General features: G+C 40.8%; 1 protein-coding gene across 1 annotated transcript in view; it reads left to right on the plus strand.

The window, feature by feature from the left end:
• Positions 1 to 24312, plus strand: part of Tesk2 (testis associated actin remodelling kinase 2) — a gene marked incomplete at its 3' end in the record, with an annotated part of 67571 nt that overhangs the window by 20473 nt on the left and 22786 nt on the right. Inside the window, exon 2 of the mRNA XM_008837627.3 lies at positions 5912 to 6215. Coding sequence (XP_008835849.1) covers positions 5994 to 6215 — 222 coding nt within the window. The remainder of the gene's footprint in view (positions 1 to 5911; positions 6216 to 24312) is intronic.

Genomic DNA, 24312 nt, shown 5'->3' on the forward strand with positions numbered 1-24312 from the left:
TTACTTATTTATTTTTTATGTGTATGAGTGTATTGCCTACATGTATGCGAGAGCACCCATGTCATGCAGTGCCACGGAGGGCAGAAGAGGGCTTCAGATTCCCCTGGAACTGGAGTTAAGGACGGTTCGTAGCTGCCATGTGGGTGCTGGGAATTGAACCCAGGTCCTCTGCAAGAGCAGTCAGTGCTCTTAACTGCTGAACCATCTCTCCAGCCCCTTGATTCCATATTTAAATGAACATTGAAGGTTTTCAGTGTTTGCTGACAATACTCTATCCTGTTAATCTGTTAGTTGACAGCTTTTCAGGATATTGTAGGATTTTATTTGTGTCCCCATTATTGTGAAGTTTGTACGTGCTTTGTTTTTGTGGAATAAATGGTTAAGAAACAAACCCTTGGGCTGGGGAAATAGCTCAGTTGGTAGAGTGCTTGCCTAGCATGCACAAAGCTCTGGATCTGATCCCCAGTAGTGCATATTGTTGATACTCCCCTGTAATCCTAGCACTGGAAAGTGGAGTCAGGAGTATCAGAAGTTCAAAGACATCCTCACCTATATAGGAAGTTTGAGGGCTACAGGGAGACCCTCTCTCAAAAAGACCCCCAAAAAAGAAAAATAGAAAAATAGTGTTTTATCTCTGCTCACAGGACCTACCCCACTTTTGGGGGGGTAAGAGGGTGTCAGCTGATCAAGAAAATCAGGTTGGTCTAACTAATTAGGTAGCCTAGGTTGGCCTCAAACTTCAGATCCTCTTGCCTCAGCCTCTGGAGTGCTGGGATGGCATCCATTTACTACCACACCCAACTCAAGAGGGAGAAAGTTAGATGCTTAAACTGGGGGTTGTGTTGCATGACTATAATCCCAGAGGCAGGTGAATCTCTATGCGTTCCAGGCCAGCCTGGTCTACATAATAAGTTCCAGGCCAGACAGGCCTACATAGTGAGATCCTGTCTCAAAAAACCCCCAAAACAGTATGTACATTAATTTTTATGTATTAATTTAAACCTTATAATAGCTATATGATTATTGATCAAGTAAATAGTAAATATTTAATTCTTGTCATAATTATTACTTAACAATATATTATTTAAGGGCTAGAGAGTTAGCTCAGCGGTTAAGAGCACTGACTGCTCTTGCAGAGGACCTGGGTTCGATTTCCAGCACTCACATGGTGGCTATGAACTGTCCTTAACTCCAGTTCCAGGGGAATCTGAAGCCCTCTTCTGACCTCCACGGCATTGCATGACACGGGTCCACTCACATACATGCAGGCAATATACTCGTACACATAAAATTAAAAACAAACAACAAAAAGCCCAATATATTATTTATAGTAAGTGTTTAAAAGCATGAACTTATGTAAAGGCATTGTGATGCTTAATTTCTGTTGTGAACTTGATTGGATTATGAAATGCCTAGGGCAGGGCTGAAGCACACACTTTCGAATGGGTCTATGACAGCTTCCTCAGAGAGGATTAACTGAGGGGGGAATACCCACCCTGAATGTGGGTAGTATCATCCATGGACTGGGGTCCTGGACTGCATAAAAAGAGAAAAAGGAGAAAGCTAGCTGAATTGCAGCATTTTCCTTTATCTGCCTCCTGTTATTGAGATATAAGCAAGCAGCTTCACACTCTTGCCACCAATGGAGCCACCTGTTACCATGCCCTCCCTGCCATGATGTACAGTATCCCGTCAAACTGCAAGCCAAAATAAATCCTTCTTCCTTTATGTTGTTTTTGTCAAGTACTTGATCAGAAAACTTTAAATATAAATAATACAGAAAATTGATATGGAAAAGATGGGGCTGTTGCTGTGATAAACCTGACCACAAGCCTTCTGAACTGGTTTGTAGGAGAAATGTTGGATGAGTTTAGAGCTATGGGTTAGAGAAGCCTTGGAATGCTGAAAACAGACTTTAATAAGCCTTGGTGATGGGAGTTCAGAAGACCAGATGCCAATGGAAATGTGGACAGAAAAGACTGGCTTCAGAGTAGAATCCATTGAGAACTGAGCTAGAGGCCATTCATGTTATACTTTGGCAAAGAATCTCGTTATGCTTTTGCTCATGTCCTAAAAATTTGAGTGAAGTTAAATTAAAAAGTAATAGGCTAGGGGGCTAGAGAGATGGTTCAGAGGTTAAGAGCACTTGCTGCTCTTGCAGAAGACCCAGATTCAGTTCCCAGCACCCACATGGCTTCTTACAACTATCTATAATTCCAGTTCCAGGAGATCTGACCCCTTCTTCTGTCCTCCTTGGGCACTAGGCACACATGGTACACAAACAAACATGCAGGCAAAATATAAAAATAAATAAATCTTGACAGGAGCAGTGGTGCACGCCTTTAATCCCAGCACTCAGGAGGCAGAGGCAGTTGGATGTGAGATGAAGGCCAGTCTGGTCTACATAGCAAGTTCCAGGTCAGCTGGGGCTAAAGGGAGACCCTGTCTCAAAAAACCAAACATATGTATGTATACATATATATATATGTACATTTTATACATACATTTATATACAGTAAGTTTATATATACAATAAGTAAATCTTTTAAAAATGAATGGGCTAAGGTTGGGCGTGATGGTGCATGCGTTTAGTCCCAGCACTTGGGCAGGTGGATCTTTGTGAATTCAAGGCCAACCTGGTCTACATAGTGAGTGTCAGGCCAGCCTTGGCTACAGGGGGACCCTGTCTCAAAAAAACAAAACAAAACAAATTTAATGGATTAAGTTGTTTGAAAGAGGAAATTCCAAGACAGCATAACATACAAGCTGTAGCATAGTTACTCCTTACTGCATTTATCCAGATTTATAATGAGAGAGAGCAGTAAGTGAAGCAGAAAGAAATATGAATGAAGCAGAAATGAAAATGTGCACTTTGGCAAAGAAAGGAGCATGAATTTTGTTAAAGCTGCAGATGGAAATGTGCAGTTTGGTGAGGAAAGGAACCTGAACCCAATGAAGTTGAGGGCAAGGCAGAGTCAGAGAAAGTGGCTATAACTGTTAAAGAGATTAGTGTCATTAAGGAGACATTTCAGACTTTGCAGGAGAACATCAGGAAAAATGCCTTAAGAACAAGTCACCACCCATTGAGAGCTCCAGGGTATAGCAATTCAAATTCATGTGAAAGGAATGTCTGAAAAGACAGAACTTTCAGGATACCCATCTGGATAATGGCTGCCCAGATTCAGCTACAAAGGAACATAAGGGCCACTGCAAGTGTAATCCCAAGGAGGCCCAGCTATGTTTTCAATTGGCAGAACCTGGCACTACATGCAACATGGTACTGTTTCTAGCATGCAAATGCACGAAAGGGGGCTATGGAGGCTGTCACTAAGATTCTAGAGTTGCTGAGGCTAGGTAGCATGTAGCAGGTACAAATTCTATGTACTGAAATCCTGAGTAGACTGTGTGTGATGCTATGAAGGTGAAGTCTAATTGCTATGGAAACTCAAGGATACTGGAGATGTCAGAAATGTAAGACATCCACCTAGGAGAGCTGTATGCACTGAGTGGAGTTCACCCAAGAGGTCATGTAGACTGCAGATAGTAGAATTACCAGGGCAGTGCTACCCAAGTCCATTGAAGCCTTGATAATGCCACCAAGAGCCATGGAGCTGTATGGTTTGATATTGTGCTGCTGGGTTTTGGTTCTGCTTTGAGCCAATCTTTCCATTCTATAACCTCCATTCCTCCCTTTTGGAAGGGAACATTTATATTGTGCCATCATATACTGGAAATATATAACTTGTTTGTTGATTTTAGGGCCTCACAGTTAAGAGACTACTTTGAAACCAGGCATGGTACTGTGCCAGTAATCTCAGCACTTGAGAGATGGAGGGAGAATGATCTGGAGTTCAAGGATACCCTCAGCTACACAGTGATTTTGAGATCAGCCTAGGTTACATGAGACCCAGAGCACTGACTGCTCTTGCAGAGGACCTGGGTTCGATTCCCAGCACCCACATGGCAGTTATGAACCATCCTTAACTCCAGTTCCAGGGGAATCCAAAGCCTTCTTCTGACCTCTGCAGCATTGCACGGGTGCACTCACATACATGCAGGCAATACACTCATACACATGAAATAAATTTTTTTAAAAATTTTATTTATTATTTTTATTTTATGTGTATGTGTATGTATTGCCTGCATGTAGGTAAGTGCATCCACATCATACAATGCCTGTGGAGGACAGAAGAGGCTGTCAGATCCCCTGGAACTGGAGTTATGGACAGTTGTTAGCTGCCATGTGGGTGCTGGGATTTGAACCTGGGTCTTCTGCAAGAACAGTCTGTGTTCTTAACTGCTGAGCCATCTCTCCATCCCCAAGAGTTTTAACTTTGAAAAAAAAATTTTTTTAATTGTGTGTGTGTGTATGCATGTATGTATGTATGTACATGAATACAGGTGCCTGTGAACACCAAAGGTGTAAGATCTCCCAGGAGCTAGCATTGTAGGCAATTGTAAGCCTCCTGACATGGCGGTTACTAGAAGTGGAGCTCTATTCTTAACTGCTGAGCCATCCCTCCAGCCCAAGTTCTGACTTTTTTTTTTTTTTTAGACAGGGTATCCCTGTAGCCCCAGGTGGCCTGGAACTCGCTGTGTAGACCAGGCTGACCTTGAACTCATAGAGACCTACCCACCTCTGTTACCTCAGTGGTGGGATTAGAGATGTGTCCAACCATGCTTAGCAAGTTCTAACATTTTTATTTTATTATTATTTTAAAATTATATGTACGGGGGTTTGTGCATGTGCATTCAGTGCTGCAGTTGTGAGCTGTTGATGTGAGTGCTGGGAATTGAACTCTGGTCCTCTGAAAGAGCAGTATGCACTCTTAACTGCTGAGCCATCGCTCCAGTCCCCTGAGTGCTGCCTTTTGACTATAGTCAGAGAGGCAGTTTCATGATGCAGGACAATTCTGGGAGCACTGCTAGGATGCTCCATGGTTGGAGGTTGAGAAGGCTGAAGATACTTCTCAAGCCTATGAGAGACTCTCATTAACTGAGTGTCACAGGTGTGCATTTTACAAGTGAAAGGCAAAGAAGACACAGACAAAAGAAAACACCCCAAATAAACCCTTCACAAAATAAAAAAGTTCTATTTTACGTAGAACCCTTATAATCAGTTCTAGTGGGGAAAAAAGTGGACATAGGGAGACCAAATAAAATAAAATGAAGTTTTTGTTTTTATTCTTGTTTATGCTTATATCACAATGGCTTGGGGCCTAGGATAGTCATTTTTCTGGACATTGTTTAACCAGTAGTGAATTTTTAGGTAATCTCTGTGTGTGTATGTCTGTGTTTGAGGGAGGGTTTCACTATGTAGCCCAGGATGGCCTTGAACTCAAGAAATCCTTATGTGCAGCATTATCTTTGTTCTATATTTTTGAGTTTAATAATTTTTCAAATTAATAAAATTATGTGAGGCCATAAAGGGCATTGGTAGGAGCACAGGCTTTAGAATCGGTCTTGCGTATTAATTTTCTGTCATTTAGTGACTGTAGGTTACTTGATCTCTCTGTGAAGTGAACATAATAATCCTTATCATCGATGATTTGAGAATCAAATGGCATGCTACAGATAAAGATCTTACACTAAGTGCATTCTCTGTCACTGAGTTGTGCCCCCAGTTCATGTTTTTATTGTATGTTTTCTAAAAAGGAAGTGGGTGGTCAAGCAATGATTAGGCATCATTGTTCTTTTGTTTTTAGAATGTGATTGATGATTTTTATATTCTAGTCATGTAAAAGATGGACAATAGCTTGGTTTTATGCATGTAGTTTTTTTTGAAAATGAAGGCATAGTGTTATTTAGATCTGGAAATCAGAGAATACAAAAGGAAATATTTTTGTATTGATTTTTACTAATTTGCATGTATTCATCAATGGTTTTAATGAAATGTTTTTCTTGTTTATAGTGTCCCACTGGAAAAGAACTTAAATTGAACAAAACCTTACTAAGTGTGGAGTTCCTTTTTAAAAGAAGTGATTGTTGAGATTATGGATCGGAGCAAGCGGAACTCAATTGCAGGATTTCCACCACGTGTGGAGCGTCTTGAAGAATTTGAAGGAGGTGGTGGAGGAGATGGGAACATGATCCAGGTGGGAAGAGTTTGGCCATCTTCATATCGAGCTCTTATTAGTGCCTTTTCCAGACTGACACGTTTGGATGATTTCACCTGTGAAAAAATAGGGTCTGGCTTCTTCTCTGAAGTGTTCAAGGTGAGTGGTACCTCATCTTATTTCATATGATACATATGATGATCAGATTCACTGCAGAGTCAATAACTGTTTTGTGACAGGGTCTTATGTAGCCTAGGCTGGCCTCAGATGTACTCTATAGGGAAGGATGGATCACCTTGAGCTCTTGAGTGCTGGCATTGTAGGCATGCACCACCATACTTAGTTTATGTATGGTGCTGAGGATGGAATCCAGGGCTTCTTGCATGATAGGCCAGCACTGTACCAACTGAACCATATCCTCAGTCACTTTTTGTTCTTCTTTTTAAAAAAATATTTTTGTAATAATCATTCTATCAGGTATGAAGTGGTATCATTGTGATTTTTTGTTTGTTTCTTGTGACAGGGTCACATTATGTAGCACAAGGTGGACTTGAATTAGTAATCTCCCACCTCAGCCTTAGGCCTCAGCCTTCTCAGTGCTGAGTTTCTGTACTGCCATGCCCAGCTTTCATTACAAATTTGATTTCATTTCCATCATGACTGATGCACTAAGCATCTTTTCATGTGCTCACCAACCTTTTATATTTCTAGGAGAAGTGTCTAAGTCCTTTGTGCATTTTTTATTGTGTTGTGTTAACATAGGTATCCCTTATTAGATATATGATTTGCAAATCTTTTTCCTATTATCTAGTATGTACCTTTTGATTAGATAATTTAGACCATTATCATTCAGATTTACTTTGTTTTCATAATGTTTGATACCTTCCTGTTCCATGATTCCTTGATTGTTTCGGAACTCACTATATAGACCAGGCTGGACTTGAACTCACAGAAATCCACCTGCCGCTGCCTCCCAAGTGCTGGGATTAAAGGTGTGCACCACCACGCCTGGCCTTATCTAGTTTGTCTTTTCAACAAAATTTTAAATTTACGTATTTATTGTGTCTATATATTTGTTTGTGTATTTCAAAATCTTAATTAAAGAAAAAATCTCCTGGGCCAGTGAGATGGCTCAGCAGTTTAAAAGGCCTTGCCATCAAGCTCATCGACTAGTATTTAATCCTTGGGACCCACATAGTTCTCTCCTTCAAGAGAACTAATTCCCACAAGCTGTCCTCTGATCTCCACACACACATGCTGTGGGAAGTGCATGAGTACACATACACACAATAAACAAATTTTAAAAAAATTAAAAATCTTCCTCTAAAAAAATTCTCTCCTATTTTGTTAAGTTTTGTTTTTTAGAGGAGGAGTAACTCTGGCTGGCCTGGAACTTACTGTTTAGACCAGGCTAGTCTCAAATTCATAGAGATCTTGTCTCTACTTTTTAAGTGCTGGGATTAAAGTTGTGCACCACCACACCTGGAAAGAATGATGAAATGAAAGAACATTGGTGGATAAGAACAAAAAATATGAACATAATGTATATGAAAGTATAATGAAACCCCTCATTTAGTGTGCTAACAACAATGAAAAGAATAGGTGTTGAGGCTAGGGATGTGGGTGCGTGGTAGAGCACTTGTTTGTTATACACAAGGTTCTGGCTCTGAGTCCCACCACTGGAGGAAAAAACAAATGGTTAAGGAGCTTTGCCAGCTGCCTTTTCAGAGTTTGTAGTGTGGTAGGTAATTTTGTGCATCATCAACTTGTCAGTAGGGTCATGGGATATCCAGATATCTGGTCAAACATTTCTCTGGATGTGTTAGAGTGTTTGGAGTTTGGATTAACATTAGAATTAATAGGCTGAGTAAAGTATATTAGTCTTCTTAATGTGATTGACCTGCAACCAGTCATTTGAAAATCTGAACAGGAGCTGGGCATTTGATCTCAGCACTCTCAAGGCAGAGGCAGGCAGATCTCTGTGAGTTCAAGGCCAACCTGGTTTATATAGCAAGTACCAGACCAGCCAGAGCTACACAATGAGACCCTGTCTTGGGGGGTGGGGGTAGGGGGAATCTGAAGCTGGGCATGGTGGGACATGCCTTTAATCCCAGCAGAGGCAGGTGGATCTCTGTGAATTCGAGGCTAACCTGTCTACATAGTGAGTTCTATACCAGCTAGGGCTACAGGGAGACCCTGTCTCAAAAGACACCTCCCCCCGCAAAAAAAAAGATCTGAACAGAACAAAAAAGGCTTGTCCGTGTGCTTGAGCTGAGACATTAGTCTTTTCCTGTTTTTGGAATAGAGATGAGACATGAAACTGCAGCTCTTCCTAGTCTTCAAACCTATACCTGTTTGATGGGAACACACTATCTCAAGCAAGAAGCATGGGCTAAGGACCCCTGGGGCTGAATTGTGAGAACCTCCATCAGTTATTTTTAGCATGCCTCTTACTCTTTTCTATGGCCTGGTTTCTTGTCTTCTCTTACTGAGTCCTTTGAGGGCATGTCTCCAGGGAGCTAAGGGCCTCTTATTATGCCTCACTTTCTGTTTTGTTTCTGTTTTTTTAAAATTTTATTTATTATTATTATGTGTATGAGTGTATTGCCTCCATGTAGGTAAGTGCACCTGTGTTGTGCAATGCCAGCCGAGGTCAGAAGAGGCTGTCAGATACCCTGAGACCGGAGTTAGGGACAGTTGTTAGCTGCCATGTGGGTGCTGGGATTTGAACCTAGGTCCTCTGCAAGAGCAACCAGTGTTTTTAACCACTGAGCCATCTCTCCAGCCCTTTTGTATTTTAAAAAAATATTTTATTTTTTAATTTTGTGTGTATGAATGTATTGCCTGCATGTATGTAACTGCAACCTGGTTGTGCAGTCCCCATGGAGGTCGGAAGAGAACATCAGATTCCCTTGGAACTGGAGTTACAAATGGTTGTTAGCCACCATGTGGGTGCTGGGAACTGAACCTGGGTCCTCTGCAAGAGCAACAAGTGCTCTTAACCACTGAGCCATCTCTCCAGCCGTTTTATGTTTCTTTGAGGTGAGCTCTCAGTCTTGTTATACAGCCATGGATGACTTTGAATTCCTGATCCTCCTGACTGCACCTCCCCCATGCTGGGATTACACGGGTGAGCCACCAAACCTGGCTCATTTGTTTTTATAAGCAATCATTTATGAGGCATTTATTCATTATTTATGAGTACCTGAATGAAGCATTGTACACTTGTGTTTCTGTTGTATTTCATAGAACACAAGATTATGAAAAGAAGATCTAAAATATTTACACATCAAAATGCAAGTGGGTTACACATGAAATATAAAGAGCACTAAATCTATACACAGCTGTGCTGTGAGAGCAGAGGTGGTTTTAGCCTGTGTTTTCATTATCAAAACAATTTAACCCATCTCACAGGAAACAAAAGCCAATGCTGGATCTGAAAACCCCTGTCAGTTATTTTTAGCATGCCTCTTTTTTGTTTTTTCTGTCCTCTGGCTTCTTGTCTTCTGTGCCTGAGTATTGAAGAGGTGACCACTTGAAGAAATGTCAGAAGTAGGTGGGCTGCAGAGGATGCATCAGTGCATGAGAAAGTAAAATTCGAAAGTAAAATTCTTTCTGGTTTTTTTTTTTTTTTTTGGTCTTTTCGAAACAGGGTCTCTGTAGCCCCAGCTGTCCTGGAACTCACTATGTAGACCAGGCTGGCCTTGAACTCACAGAGATCCACCTGCCTCTGCCTCCCAAGTGCTGGGACTACAGGCGTGCATCACCACGCCTGGCAGCAGCTGTTTATTTTTGATGGTTGCTTTTGTGCTACAGCTGCAAAGTTGAGTAGTTGCTAGAGACAACAGGGCCCTCAGAACCCTTTTATAATATATTTCCTGTCTGACCCTGAACAGAAAAAGTTTGCTAACCCATGTATAGTGTATAGCTAGGTGATGGTTAGCTTTTAGTTTTAATTATGAAGTACAGATAGAGAGTGTTGAGGGTCAGGATAAGCAAAGTCTGTCAGTAGCAATGAAAAGAAACATTTGACTTCAGATAGGAATTATACAAGTAACTTGACCTTCAGTTGCTCTAGAGAGAAGAGAAATAAGAGTGTGGATTTATGTGGTATTCTTTTAAAATAATTTAATATTGGAATTTTGGACCCTCTGGTGATTCTTAGCAATAGGCCTTAGTTATTATGTTTAGTTTATGGTGTTCTTTGTTTAGCTCTGAAGTCTGCCTCTCCAAGGAGTAGGCTCTCCAGAAGCTCTGAGTAGCTGAAACTACAACCCATGCTACTGTGCTCATTCTATGTTTTTTCATTTCTGTATCTTTAGTGCTAGCACAGGCTCTGCCACATGGAGAACACTCATTTGTTGCATGAGGGAAGAATTTATATATGGTGTGTGTGTGTGTGTGTGTGTGTGTGTGTGTGTGCATGCACATAGTAGAAAGAGACTCTGGAACTACACTGGATTTCAATCTCAGTTGCCTCTTAAAAACTTTCTAACATTGACCAAGTCACTTGACTCTGCTTCCATTTCTTCATCTGTAAAATTGAAATAGTACCTATCTTACGGTTGGTGATGACTCAGTCAGTAAAGGTGATTGCTACTAAGCCCAAGGACCTGAGTTTGATCTCTGGGATTCACATAGTGGAAGGAGAGAACCAGCTCCTGTAGATGTTCCACACGCAGTGGAGGGATGTGCATCATGGGCATGTGTATCCTACACAAGTAAATAAATGTAATTTTGAAAATTAAAGAACAAAAGAAATAGTTTCTGTCTTAATGGAGATGTTGAGAAGATACCATAGGTAGTGTATGTAAAGCACTTAGAATTATGTATGTACATAACACGCCCTATTTAAAGGCTACTTATTTTTCCTTTTATATAGGTGGCTAAGATCTATTGAATTTTTTGTGCTAGGTAGTTTGTTGAGACCTTTTATACATTGTTTTGTTTAATATCTATAACAATTCTATATGCAGTTAGATTTTGATTTATTTATTTATTTTTTATTTTTTGGTCTTTTTGAGGCAGAGTCTCCCTGTAGCCCCAACTGGCCTTGCGCTCACTATGTAGACCAGGCTGACCTTTGCCTCCCAAGTACTGGGACTAAAGGCATGCACCACTGTGCCTGGTAACACTTTGATTTTTAATGAAGAAAGTGAAATTCAAAGCTGTTTAGTGCCGGGCGTGGTGGCGCACACCTGTAGTCCCAGCACTTGGGAGGCAGAGGCAGGCGGATCTTTGTGAGTTCAAGGCCAGCCTGTTCTACATAGTGAGTTCTAGGACAGCTGGGGCTACAGGGGACCCTGCTTCAAGAAGACAAAAAACAAACAAACAAACAAAGCTGTTTAGTATTTTAGCAGATAACATCCATCATAGCAACTACATAGTGAGGCTGGAATTTGAATTCCTGGGGGTGGGAGGTGGTGGTTCAGTGGGTAGTGTTCTTGCTATAGACTCATGAGAACCTGAGTTGAGATCCCCAGTACCCACATAAAAAGCTGGCCATGGTGGCACAAGCCTGTATCCCCAATGCTTGGGGACAGAGACAAGGATCCTAGGGGCTCGTTGGTTAGTCAGTCTAACTGAAATGGCAAGCTTCAGGTTCGATGAGATGTCCTATCTCAGAAAATGAAATAGAGAAGCAATTGGGGAAGATGTCAACCTCTGTCTGACCTTCCCCTGCATATATGTGTACACATATGCATACACTACACATACAGAGAGACACAAATTTCCTATCTACCAAATTTATGAATGGAAGATTTCATCTAATTTTTCCTTATTATATAGGAAAGAAATATACTGCTTCATTAATTTTAATTTATTTCTGATATTTGTAGAATATAGAATATGTATATATATTTCACTTTGTTACAGATGTTACACCAATTCATTTTGTATTGTAAGTAAATAACTAGTTAAAAGAAAGAGCTTTGCCAGGCGTGGTGGTGCACACCTTTAATCCCAGAACTGGGAAGGCAGAGGCAGGCTGATCTTTGTGAGTTCGAGGCCAGCCTGGTCTACATAGTGAGTTCCAGGACAGCTGAGGCTACAGGGAGACCCTGTCTCAAAAAAAAAAAAAAAAAAAAAAAAAAAAGATTTGCCAGGTGTGGTGGCACACACTTTTAATCCCAGCACTCTAGAGGCAGAGGCAGGTGGATCTCTGTAAGTTTGAGGCCAGCCTGGTCTACATAGCGAGTCTCAGGCCAGCTGGGGCTAAAGGGAGACCCTGTCTCAAAAATACCAAAAAAGAAAAGAAAGAGCTTAACTCCATTCTTGATTTTGAAGATTAATTCTCTGAGTACTTGGAGCAGTTCAGTTCTTAAATGTCTGATTTGATATGAGGACACAGACAGATACGCACACGCACACACGTGTTCATGGATATGAAGAAAGTTCTCATTTTTTTTCCCCCCGGTATAGTTTTCTAAATTGGCAACATCATGTCTTAGAAATGCCAACTTCTAAGAAACAGTAAACTTATAAGCTAAAAGAATCCAGTATTTGTCATCTTCTTAGTACGTAAATATTGATTTATTCATGTTCCTGGTTATGCATTTGTTATTTAATACACATGCAAGCTCTAAATCTGTAGCATTATCAACCGTTGGGGTTTAAGGGAAGCAGGGGAACATTTTAACAAACAAGTATTTTGTTCAGTGATGTTTATTGTTGTACTGGGAAGGTGGAGGTTTTGTGATTACACGTGTGTGCTAGCATGCTGGTTTATATGGTGCTAGGGATCGAACCCAAAGCTTTGTGTATACTACAGTGCTTTTTACCAACTGAGCTACATCTTTAGCCAGAGGTAAAGGTTTTCTAGTCTCTGGTAGCTTTGTCTGGTATTTAGATGCTGGGTTTCAAAATGCTAGTGCTGGTCTAAGGATGTAGCTCAGGTTGGTAGCGTGCTTGCAAAGCATACATGAGGCCCTGGGTTTCATCCCAAGCACCCATAAAATGGGTATGATGGTGCATGCCTGTAATCCTAACACTCAAGAGGTAGAGGCAGAAAGACCAGAAATTCAAGGTCATCCTTTGCTACATAATAAGTTTGAGACCACCCTGGTCTACATGAATTTCTGTCTCAAAAAACCAATAACAAAAATGTTAGTGTTGTTGCAAGTGGCCTCCATGTCTCAATTCTGTGGAAATCTGATAATAATTTGGAAGTAGTGGTACATGTAGGGTTTTCCTTACATTGCCTAGGCTGGCCTAAAGCTCTTGTCTAAAAGTGATCCTCCTATCTCAGCTTCCCTATAGATGTGTACCACCACATCCAGTATCAATATTTTTTCATTTTTCAAACTATAAAAAATCCCCCCTTTGTTGTCATCATTCTTGTTGTCTTTCTTCTCCTCCTTCCTTCTCCTCCTTCTTCCTGTGTCTGTCTGTCTGTCTCTCCAAGGTCCAATGTATCCCAGATTGGCTTAGTTTACATTCCCATCAGGAGTGTATAAGGATTCTCTTTTATTCACATCCTCACCAGCATATGTTCTTGTCTTTTCTCCTTCTCCATTCCCTCCCCTCCCCTCCCCTCCCTTCCCATTTCTCTAGCCATCCATCCATCCATCCATCCATCCATCCATCCATCCATCAATCCATCATCTATTGAGTCAGGGTCTCCCTTTAGCACTAGCTGACCTGGAACTTGCTATGTAGATCAGGCTGACTTTGATCTCACTGAAATCTGCCTGCCTCTGCTTCCTGAGTACTGGGATTAAAGGCATGTTTCACCACACCTGGCTTTCTTTAAAAAAAAAAAAGTGTCTATGCATGTAAGGGTACTTGTGTGTGTTTGTATGTTGTCACTCTCCCCTTATTCCCTAGAGATGTGTGTGTCCTTACTTGCTTCAGACAGGGTCTCACTGAACCTGAAGCAATACTAGCAGCCATCAAGCCCTACTGATCCTCCAACTCTCCACCCTTGCTACAGTGCTAGGGTTACAGGCCATGTGCCCCATGCAAAGCATTTTATATAGGAATTTGAAGTTAGGTCCTCATGCTTGCATAGCAAGCGCTCTTACCTACTGAGCTCTCTTCAGCCCTTGTTACTTTTTTTAAAAACAAATTTTATTATTTTAATTTTGTGTGTATTGCCTGCATGTGTGTAAGTGCACCTGAGTTGTTCAATGCCCATGGAGGTCAGAAGAGGGCGTTGGATGCCCTGGAACTGGAGTTAAGGACAGTTGTTAGCCACCATGTGGGTGCTGTCCTCTGCAAGAACAGCCAGTGTTGTTAACTGCTGAGCTATCTCTCCAGCCCCTCTCCCCTTATTTTTTGGTCTTTTTGAGACAAGGTCTCCCTGTAGCTCCAGCTGGCCTGAAACTCACAATGATCCACCTGCCTCTGTCTCCCTAGTGCTAGGATTAAAGGCATGCACCACCATGCCCAGCTATTGTTACTCATTTTCTTATTAACTGACATTTTGACTGCCTGATGTAAGACAAAATTTGAAAGTAGTTTTTTTTTTTTTTAAAGATAGGGTCTCCCTGTGTGTAGCCCAGCTGGCCTGGAACTTGCTATGTAGACCAGTCTGGCCTCAGTCTCACAGAGATCCACCTGTCTCTGCCTCCCAGGTGCTGGAATTAAAGGCGTGTGCTACTACATCTGGCTTGAGTATAGTTTTGGCTTGCATTTTTCTGATGGCTAGTGATACTGAACACTTTTTCATATGTTTATTGGCCATTTGTAATTCATCTGAGAAATGTCTATTCATTCATTGATTAGGTTGTTTGATTTTTTCTTCAGTTTTTTTGAGTTCTTTGTATCAGATCTCAACTATCTGTCAGGTATATAGCTAGTAAAGATTTTCTCTCATCCTGTAGGCTGTATCCTCACTTAGTTGCTCCCTTTGTGGTACAAAAGCTTTTTAATATCATGTAGTCCCATTTGTCTGTTGTTGGCCTTATTTCTTGGCAGGAGTCGTAGAAGTCTTGCCTTCTAGGCATTTCTGATATACCAGTTTTCAGACTTTTTTTTCTTACATACATGGCAGAATGAACCAAGGCCATTTAGGAACAAAATAATGAGAGATCAGAAACATCTCCAATCACCAAAATATCCACAGGCAATGCTAGTGTGTGTCTCAAATCGTCTGTCTCTGTTCTGGTTAGCTCTCTATTGCTGGGATAAAAATACTGACCAAGGGGGCGGGAGAGATGGCTCAACAGTTAATAACACTGGCTGTTCTTGCAGAAGACCCAGGTTCAAATCCCAGCACCCTCATGGCAGCTAACAACTGTCTGTAACTCCAGTTCCAGGGGATTCGACGGCCTCTTCTGTCCTCTACGGGTATTGCACGACAAGGATGCACTTACCTACATGCAGGCAATACACACATACACATAAAATAAAAATAATAAAAAATAAATTAATAAAATTTTAAAAATTAATTAATAAAAAATACTGACCAAAACCAACTTGGGGAGGAAAGGGTTTATTTGGCTTACAGCTCACAGTCTTATCATCAAGGGAAGCCAAGGAAGGAACTCAGGCCAGGAATTTGGAGCACAGACTATGGAGGTACTCTGCTTACTGGCTTACTCCCCTAGCCTGTGCTCAGCCTGCTTTCTTATACAACACAGGATCACCTGCCCAGGAGTGGCACCACCCACAGTGGGCTGGGCCCTGTCACATCACTCAATAATCAAGAAAATGCCTCCATAGACATGGCCATAGGCCAGTCCAGTGGAGGAAATTCCTTGGTTGAGGTTCCCTCTACTCAGGTGTGTCAAGTTGACAACTGAAGCTATCCAGCAAGGCTCCTTGTATCAAACCAGAATTGAACTTCTTCGAGTAGCCAGAGATTTAAAGTAACCTTTAAAATCAAGGACGAATGAATGTAGATTCTACACAGTGCGATTCTGTAATAAAAGCGGTGCTATTTGTTAATTGAGCACATTTTTTTTCTTAGAACAACTCAGCAAAATAAAATTCTGGTTTATTGTTGGACATTGTTTCACACATACATCAAACAGGCCAAAAAAAATAAATAAACAGCAGCTTCATAGACAAAAAAGAAAAAAAAAGAAACCTTTTATCTTTGGCCTCTTTAACCATCTTCATACAAACCAACTACTTATAATACAGCTAGGTACATACACAAGTAAAGTCAGAAGTAGGACAGAGAATGCTTGAAGGCTGGTTTGGTCACCCGTTATCATAAAAAATGGCTGACCCCTAACAATATGTACAAAAATATAAAATGTAAATAAAAAATACAAACAAATTTTCCTTTTAAAGTACTTTTAAGAAAAAAAGCAGGGCCTCAGAAGTTTTGGGTTTTTTTTCCCCTTCCCTGCTATGAATTCGAGTTGTGGCTTTGGTGTGGTGGTGGAGAGCTCATGTCATCTGCGGTGGCCTGCCCTGCCTTTCTACTCGAAGGTGACATGTTTAGATTTTGAGATGGGAAGTTCTTGAATTGTAAGCCAAAATAAACTCTTCTTCCCTTAAGTTGCTTCTTGTTGGATATTTGGTCACAACAATGAAAATAACTGATACAGGGCTGCTGTTACATTGCAGGAATTTTCAAAAGAGAGAATAAAGAGAGAAAAGAACTTGCTTCCTCATTTATGTCCTACCACTTTGGTGGTTTATGCCTGTAATTCAAACACTTGGGAGGTGGAAGCAGGAAGATTAGTGTTCAAGGTCATCTTCCCCTATGTAGCAAGTTTAAGACCAGTCTGGAAGAAAACAAAAGGTGGTAGTAAGATGGCTTCATCAGTAAAGTACTTGCCACGTAAGCATGGGGACCTGAGTTTGGATTCCCAGCTGAGTAAGGTGACCTATGTCTATATTACAGCACTTTAAAAGTGGAGCCAGGTAGGCTGGGGCTGGTGATTCGTGCCGTTAATCCCAGGAGGCAGAGGCAGGCAGATCTCTGCGAGTTTGAGGCTAACCTAGTCTATATAGCAAGTTTGAGGCCCTGTCTCAAAAATACCAAAAAGAAAAGTGGAGCCAGGCAGATGCCTGGACCTTGCTGGCTAGCCAGTCTAACTAGATTGATATCTACAGGCTCAATGACAGGCCCAACTTCAAAACATAAGGTGACAAGTAACAGAAGTCACTGAACATCAACCTCTGGCCTCCACAGGTACACTATGTGTATAGGTATGCATTCACAAAAATGTACACACATATACACTTTGCACAGCCCGCTCTCTTTCTCACAAAGGAGTTTATTGTTTAAAAGCCTGAGAAGAGGGTGGTAATAGTTCATTGGTTTTTAGAATTCTGAACATTCTGGTCTTTGTTGCAAGTTTTTTTTTTTTTTTTTTTTTTTTGAGACAGCGTCTCCCTGTAGCCCCAGCTGTCCTGGAACTCACTATGTAGACCAGGCTGGCCTTGAACTCACAGAGATCTGCTTGCCTCTGTCTCCCAAGTGCTGGGACTACAGGCATGTAACACCATACCCAGCATGCAAGTTCTTTTTTTAAAAAAACACTATTTTTATTTTATGTGTATGAGTGTATTGCGTGCATGTATGTAGGTATACCTGTGTCATGCAATGCCTGCAGAGGTCAAAAGAGGGCATCAGATCCCCTGGAACTGGAGTTACTGACAGTTGTTAGTTGTCATGTGGGTCCTCTGCAAGAGCAGCCAGTGTTCTTAATGCTTGAGGCATCTCTCCAGCCCCATTGTTGTAAATTCTTATTGCTTCTCAAAGATGCTTCTTTGAATTTCCTGTTGCTTTTCCATAATGTAGTTACTTGATTTTGTAACGTTTTTGAGGTACAGGGATTTTGGAGGGGGCTTTCTTGGAGAAATCAGTGTTTTGGGATGTGTGAATTAACAAGACAGTGAGACCTCCCATGACGAGCGTGGTGGTGAATGCCTTTAATTCCAGCACATGTGAAGCAGAGGCAGGTAGATCTCTGAACTCCAGGCCAGCCTGGTCTGCATAGTGAGTTCAGGTTAGTGTGACTACAGGAAGACCCTGTCAAACAAATCAAAACAACAAAACAAAACACAAACCAAATACAACACACACCAAAAAGCAATAAAACAAAACCTAAAATAAAATAAAATGAGACCTCCTTTTTTTGTATCACATATGTACTTTAAGATTCACATACAATAGTGTACAGTTGTAGCCTTTGATGATATTCAGTATATCTAACACTTGCTCTAGAGCTGATGTGGAAAGCTTTACTAATTAGTAAAGAATTTTGCAGGTGCTTTTTATGGGCCACTTTCAGCACTAGATGACATGAAAGAGTAATTTATCAGGCAGAAGATTTTACCTTGAACATATTGCTGTGCAGAAATATCTCCAAAGTCCTGCACCTTTTTGATTTTTCAGCTGGACAAAACAAAAATTTAGAGCACACCAAGTTGTATATAAAACTTAGATTCACTCAGTGCACAGAAGTATTTCTATAAATTATATATAGAAAATAATTACAAAAATCCGATTCCAGAGCTAACTGTTGTGGTCCTGGGGAAGGAACCTAGGGCCTTGTGCATGCTAGGCAAATCCTCTACCACTGAGCTCTATCCCCAGTACCTAAACTAAACTGTTTTGCACTGAGAAGAGTGGCTTTCCCTTTGTGATCTTATAGCACTCCTCTGATATTTCTGTTCCAACATCTAATAAATACTGTAATTGTTTACTCTGTTGTTCATTTACTTACTCACTATATATTTAATTAAGGCTCACTGGGGTGAGATATTGAAGTAAGTACTAGGAATAATATCTTGTCTTGAAAAAGCTTTTTGCCTAGAGTGACAGATAGGAAATATATTTAAAATGCAGTATATGCTAAACCAGCATTTTGCAAGGACCTGAAATTCCTCAATACATAGTTGTGAAATATATGAAAGTGTGCTTACAGGGAGTACAGTGCTGATCACCAGTACAAACCTCATTTAAAGAGGGTAGAGAAGGCTTCCAGAGGAACTCACCATGAGATTTCTTGAAGTTAAGATAAGTGAGGGCTTGTTAGGCAGAACAAGCAGGGAAAATAGCATACCAATCATAACATGGGTAGAGGCCAGTGAGGTGGCTCAGTGTAGGGTGTTTGCTGCCAAGCCTGATGACCTGAGTTCAGCCTCCAAGACATACATGGTAAAAGGAGAGAACCAATTCCCAAAACTTGCTCTCTGACCCCCACACACATACTTTGGCATGGGCACCCCCTAAATAAATAAATTAAATAAATAAATAAATGTTAAAAAATTAAAACATATACAGAAGCCCAGAGGAATAACATGCAAGAGTCTAGGAAATGGTAGAAAATTAAATTTGGTTGGGTGCCTGTGAAGGAACAGCAGGCCAGTGATGAGAAGGGTGGATGACACCAGAAGACAAATAGGTCTTTTCCCCTTGATCACAATCACTTGGAATAATAATTATTATTATTATTATTTTGGTTTTTTGAGACAGAGTCTCACTGAATAGCCCTGACTGGCCTGGAACTTGCTATGTAGACCAGGCTGGCTTTGAACTCACAGAGATCCACTTGCCTTTGCTTCCTGAGTGCTGGGATTAAGGCGTCACTATGTCTGGGCCTTGGAATTATTATTATCATTATTACTACTATTATTATTATTATTATTATTATTATTATTATTTGGGTTTTTTGAGACAGGGTCTCCCTGTAGCCCCAGCTGGCCTGGCACTCACTATGTAGACCAGGCTGGCCTTGATCTCACAGAGATCCACCTGCCTCTGCCTCCCGAGTGCTAGGACTAAAGGTGTGTGCCACCACGCCCAGTGGAATTATTTTTTTGATCTTTGTTTTACTCTTATTTTTCCTCCCCCAAATTGGTTTTTTATTTGTTGAATACTATGTATAGTTTCTATGTTTTCTACTGCATAACTTTGCTTTTGTTTTAATTAGTATGCTTTAGGGTTATTCTGTATTTTTCTAGCAGATATACTTGGCTTATTTGTTTTTATTTTTCTTTTTAATTAATTGATTAATTAGATTAATTAATTATTTTAATTTTATGTGTATGAGTGTTTTGTATCCTTGTATGTAAGTGCACCACATTCATCCCATGCCCACACTATGCCCATGAAGTTAGAAGTTTTGCTTTTTTCCTTACATGTAGGTATGGGTGTATATGTATTCCTGTGTGTGTTCCTATGTGTAGAGGCCAGAACTCAATATCATATGGCTTTCTCAATTGCTGTATACCACATTTTTTAACTTAAAAAAACTTTATTGATAATTTCATACATGCATATAAGGTGTTTTGATCAAACCCATGCTCACTCCCTCCCCTCCAACACTTCCCATATCTCCTCATCACTTTTTTCTGATAACTTTATGTACACTTTCTTTCTTTTTCAATGGGGCTTTTTGCTACTCTGACATCCCCTCTCTGAAGAGGTAACCCTAAAATCTTTTAGGGATTAGATAAGAGCTCCCAAATATTTTTGACATTTTTGACCTTTGGAACAGAGCATGTTGCTAAGAAGCCCGAGGATATTTTGACTTTTAGCCAAGAAACTGGCTACTTTTCTTTGGGGAACAGGTATGTTGCTAAGAAGCCCAAGGACATTTTGACTTTTAGCCATAAAACTGGCTACTTTTCTTTGGGGTCTTTTTATCCTAACTGCCTAGCCAATTTCTACCTCCTATTCTTATCACACCATCCTCTGAAAAGGGTTTCTCACTGAATTTGGAGCTCACTGATTCAGCTAGATTGGGTAGCTGACAAGCCCCCAGATCCTCCTGCCTCTACCTCCTCTGCTCTTGAATTACAGGTGTGCTGCTGTGCCTGGCCTTTTACATGGGTGCTGGGGATCAAATTCAGGTCCTCATGCTCCCACGACAAGTACTTTATTGACTGAGCCATCTTCCTAGCCCTCTGGTTTTTTGTTTGTTTTGTTTTTGATTTTGTATTTTAGTGACAGTCTGGGATTGAATACAAGACCTCACGCAAGCTAGACTGTTTAGATTTAAGAAAAGCCAGGGCTGGAGATGTAGCTCAGTAAACCTGCTGCAATCCTAATCCCTGTACTTGGGAGCTGGAGGCAGGAAGATCAGTAGTTCAAGGCCAGTCTCCTCTACATAGCAAATTACATGGGGTCTTCTCTCAAAAGAACAAACCAACAGAACAAAACACACTCTATGTGGGGAGGAGAATTACAGAGCAGATACTAGTGGTTATTGGATAAAAACACAGTAAAAGACCAGACTTCTCTATATGTGATGAGGAAGAGAAGTAACCTTATTTATTTTTATTTTTTTTTGGTCTTTTTGAGACAGGGTCTCCCTCCAGCCCCAGCTGTCCCAGAACTCACAAGAGATCACCTGCCTCAGCCTCCCAAGTGCTGGAATTAAAGGCGTGTGCCACCATGCTGGGCCTAAGTAACCTCATTTGTAATTGGGGTGCTTTGTCAAGACAAATACCATCAATGAAGGATAGTAAAGGAGGAGCTTTGTTATATCTTGACCAGTTAGTTTATCTGAGTTTCTTTGTAAGTGTTCATTTAATCTTGACTGTTTCACTGTTTCATTAAAGGAAAATGTTGGTAGAGTAGGTGCATTGATGACTTTCTTTGTAGGCAAAGCAAAAATACATTTTTTACTTATATTTGATATTTTGAAAGACTAAATAAATCACCCTGAATCTAAATGCTACACATGATTCTGATATAGATGTGTTACATCAGGATTCGTTTGCTAGGAGCAGCATTGTCATTGGTGGTTTGATATTCTAGATTGTTGACCAGCTCATTTTTTTAAATTTATTATTTTTATTTTATGTGTATGAGTGTATTGCCTGCATGTATGTGAGTGCACCCGTGTCATGCAATGCCGAGGAGGTCAGAAGAGGGCTTTGGATTCCCCTGGAACTGGAGTTAAGGACGTAGCCGCCATGTGGGTGTTGGGAATCGAACCTGGGTCCTCTGCAAGAGCAGTCAGTGCTCTTAACTGCTGAGCCATCTCTCCAGCCTGTGTTTTTCTTTTTCTTTTTTTTTAAAAAAAAATGTTTATTGCTGGGCATGGTGGCTAGTACCTTTAATCCCAGCACTTGGGAGGCAGAGGCAGGAGGATCTCTGTGAGTTCGAGGCTAGTCTGGTCTACATACTGAGTTCCAGGTCAGCTGGGGCTACAGAGAGACCCTGTCTCAAAAAGACCAAAAAAAATATTATATTTATTATGTAATACTATTTTTATTAGTTAATACTTTTATTTATTTTTTATTTTTTATTTTATGTGTATAAGTATATTTATGTAGGTAGGTACATCCATGTCATGCAATGCTCAGGGAGGTCAGAACAGGATGTCAGATTCCTTGGAACTGGAGTTATAAACAGTTGTTAGCCTCCTTGTGGGTTCTGGGAATCGAACCCAGATCCTCTACAAGAGCAGCCAGTGCTCTTAACTGCTGAGCCATCCATCCCTCCAGCCCCTCAGCTTGTTTTTCATACTGCACCGCTAAAAGTTGAGTTGTTGCTCCTTACCCTATTGTTACCTCTTACCTTCTTATGTGTTGGGGATCAAACTCAGAGTCTGGGCCTGCTTGCCATGCAACTCTATCCCTGAGCTACACTTTGACCCCAAGGTTAAACAATTGTTTGCTTGTTTTATTTTATTTTATATGTATGAATGTTTTGCCTGCATGTATGTAAGCACACCCATATCATGCCATGCCTGTGGATGCCAAAAGAGGGTGTCGGATCCCCTGGAACTGGAGTTACTGACACTTGTTGGCTGCCATATGAGTGCTGGGAACTGAACCTGAGTCCTCTGCAAGAGCAGCCAGTGTTCTTAACCACTGAGCCATCTCTACAGTTCCATCCCCAAGGTTGAACAGTTTTATATGTGATTTATTTATTTATTTATTTACTTATTTTTTGGTCTTTTTGAGTCAGGGTCTCCCTGTAGCCCCAGCTGTCCTGGAACTCACTATGTAGACCAGGCTGGCCTTGAACTCACAGAGATCAGCCTGCCTCTGCCTCCCAAGTGCTGGGATTAAAGGCATGCACCACTATGCCCAGCCCGAGAATTTTATTTTTTTTAAAGAGCCAGTTGTGTGGTACACACTTTAACCTCTAATTACAGCACTGGGGAGGCGTAGTTATTCAGGGAGGCTGAAGCAGGAGGATTTCAATTTAGGACTGGCCTAGGCTACAGAGGGAGCCCAAGGCTAGCCTGAATAACCTAGTGACAGCCTCCTTAAAAGACAAAGTAAAAGAGGACTGTGGATAGAGTTCAGCTATGGCATGTTTGCCTACCATGTGCAACACCCTGGTTTAAACCCCAATATTAAAAAAAGAAAAGAGAGCCGGGCATATTGGCGCAAACCTTTAATCCCAGCATGTGTTTCCATGCCTGGCGAAATTTATCATCTCAACCATTTTTAAGTGTTCAGTCAGTAGTGTTAAATATATTCACATCACTGGGCAAGCAATCTCTAGAAAGTTTTGATATGCGATACTAAAACTCTACACTAAACACTGTATTCTTTTCTCTCCCCAATTTCTTGACAACCTTGATACTACTTTTTTTCTTTTTCTTTTTTTCAGAGCTGAGGACTGAACCCAGGGCCTTGCACTTGCCAAACTCTCTACCACTGAGCTGAATCCCCAACCCCTAATTTCTTTAAAACATTTATTTATTATTTATTTTTATTTTATGTGTATGACTGTATTGCCTATGTCTATGCAAGTGCACCCGTGTTGTGCAGTGCCCTCAAAGGACAGAAGAGGGCATTGGTACTGGAGTTATGGATGGAGTTAGCTGCCATGTGGGTCCTGGGATTTGAACCTGGGTCTTCTGCAAGAACAACCAGTGCTCTTAATTAACCACTGAGCCATCTCCCCAGCCCCAATACTACTTTTTGTCTCTACAATTTTGACTACTCAAAATGTCTTATGTAAGTAGAATTATAGAGTATTTGTCTTTCTTTGATTGGCTTCTTTTACTTAGCATACTGTCCTAATGGTTCCTCTGTATTGTAACGTGTCAGATTTCTTCCCCCTATTTTTTCTTTTTTTGACAGTGTCTCATGTAGTCCAGGCTAGTTTTGAACTTGGCGTGTAACTCAGGGTGCCCTCAAGCTTCTGATCCTCCTGCCTCTACCTGAGTGCTGGGATTACAGGAGTGCACCATTATGCTTGGTTTATGCAGTGTTGGGGATTGAACTCAGGACTTCATGATTGTCAAGGCTATGTGATTCTATTGTATTTTTTTAAAAATTTTATTTATTATTATTATTATTATTGTTGTTGTTGTCTTTTTGAAGCAGGGTCCCCCTGTAGCCCCAGCTGTCCTGGAACTCACTATATAGACCAGGC

This window comes from Nannospalax galili, unplaced genomic scaffold, assembly GCF_000622305.1.
Source record: "Nannospalax galili isolate Female #2095 unplaced genomic scaffold, S.galili_v1.0 scaffold1719, whole genome shotgun sequence".
NCBI classification, from domain to species: Eukaryota; Metazoa; Chordata; class Mammalia; order Rodentia; family Spalacidae; genus Nannospalax; species Nannospalax galili.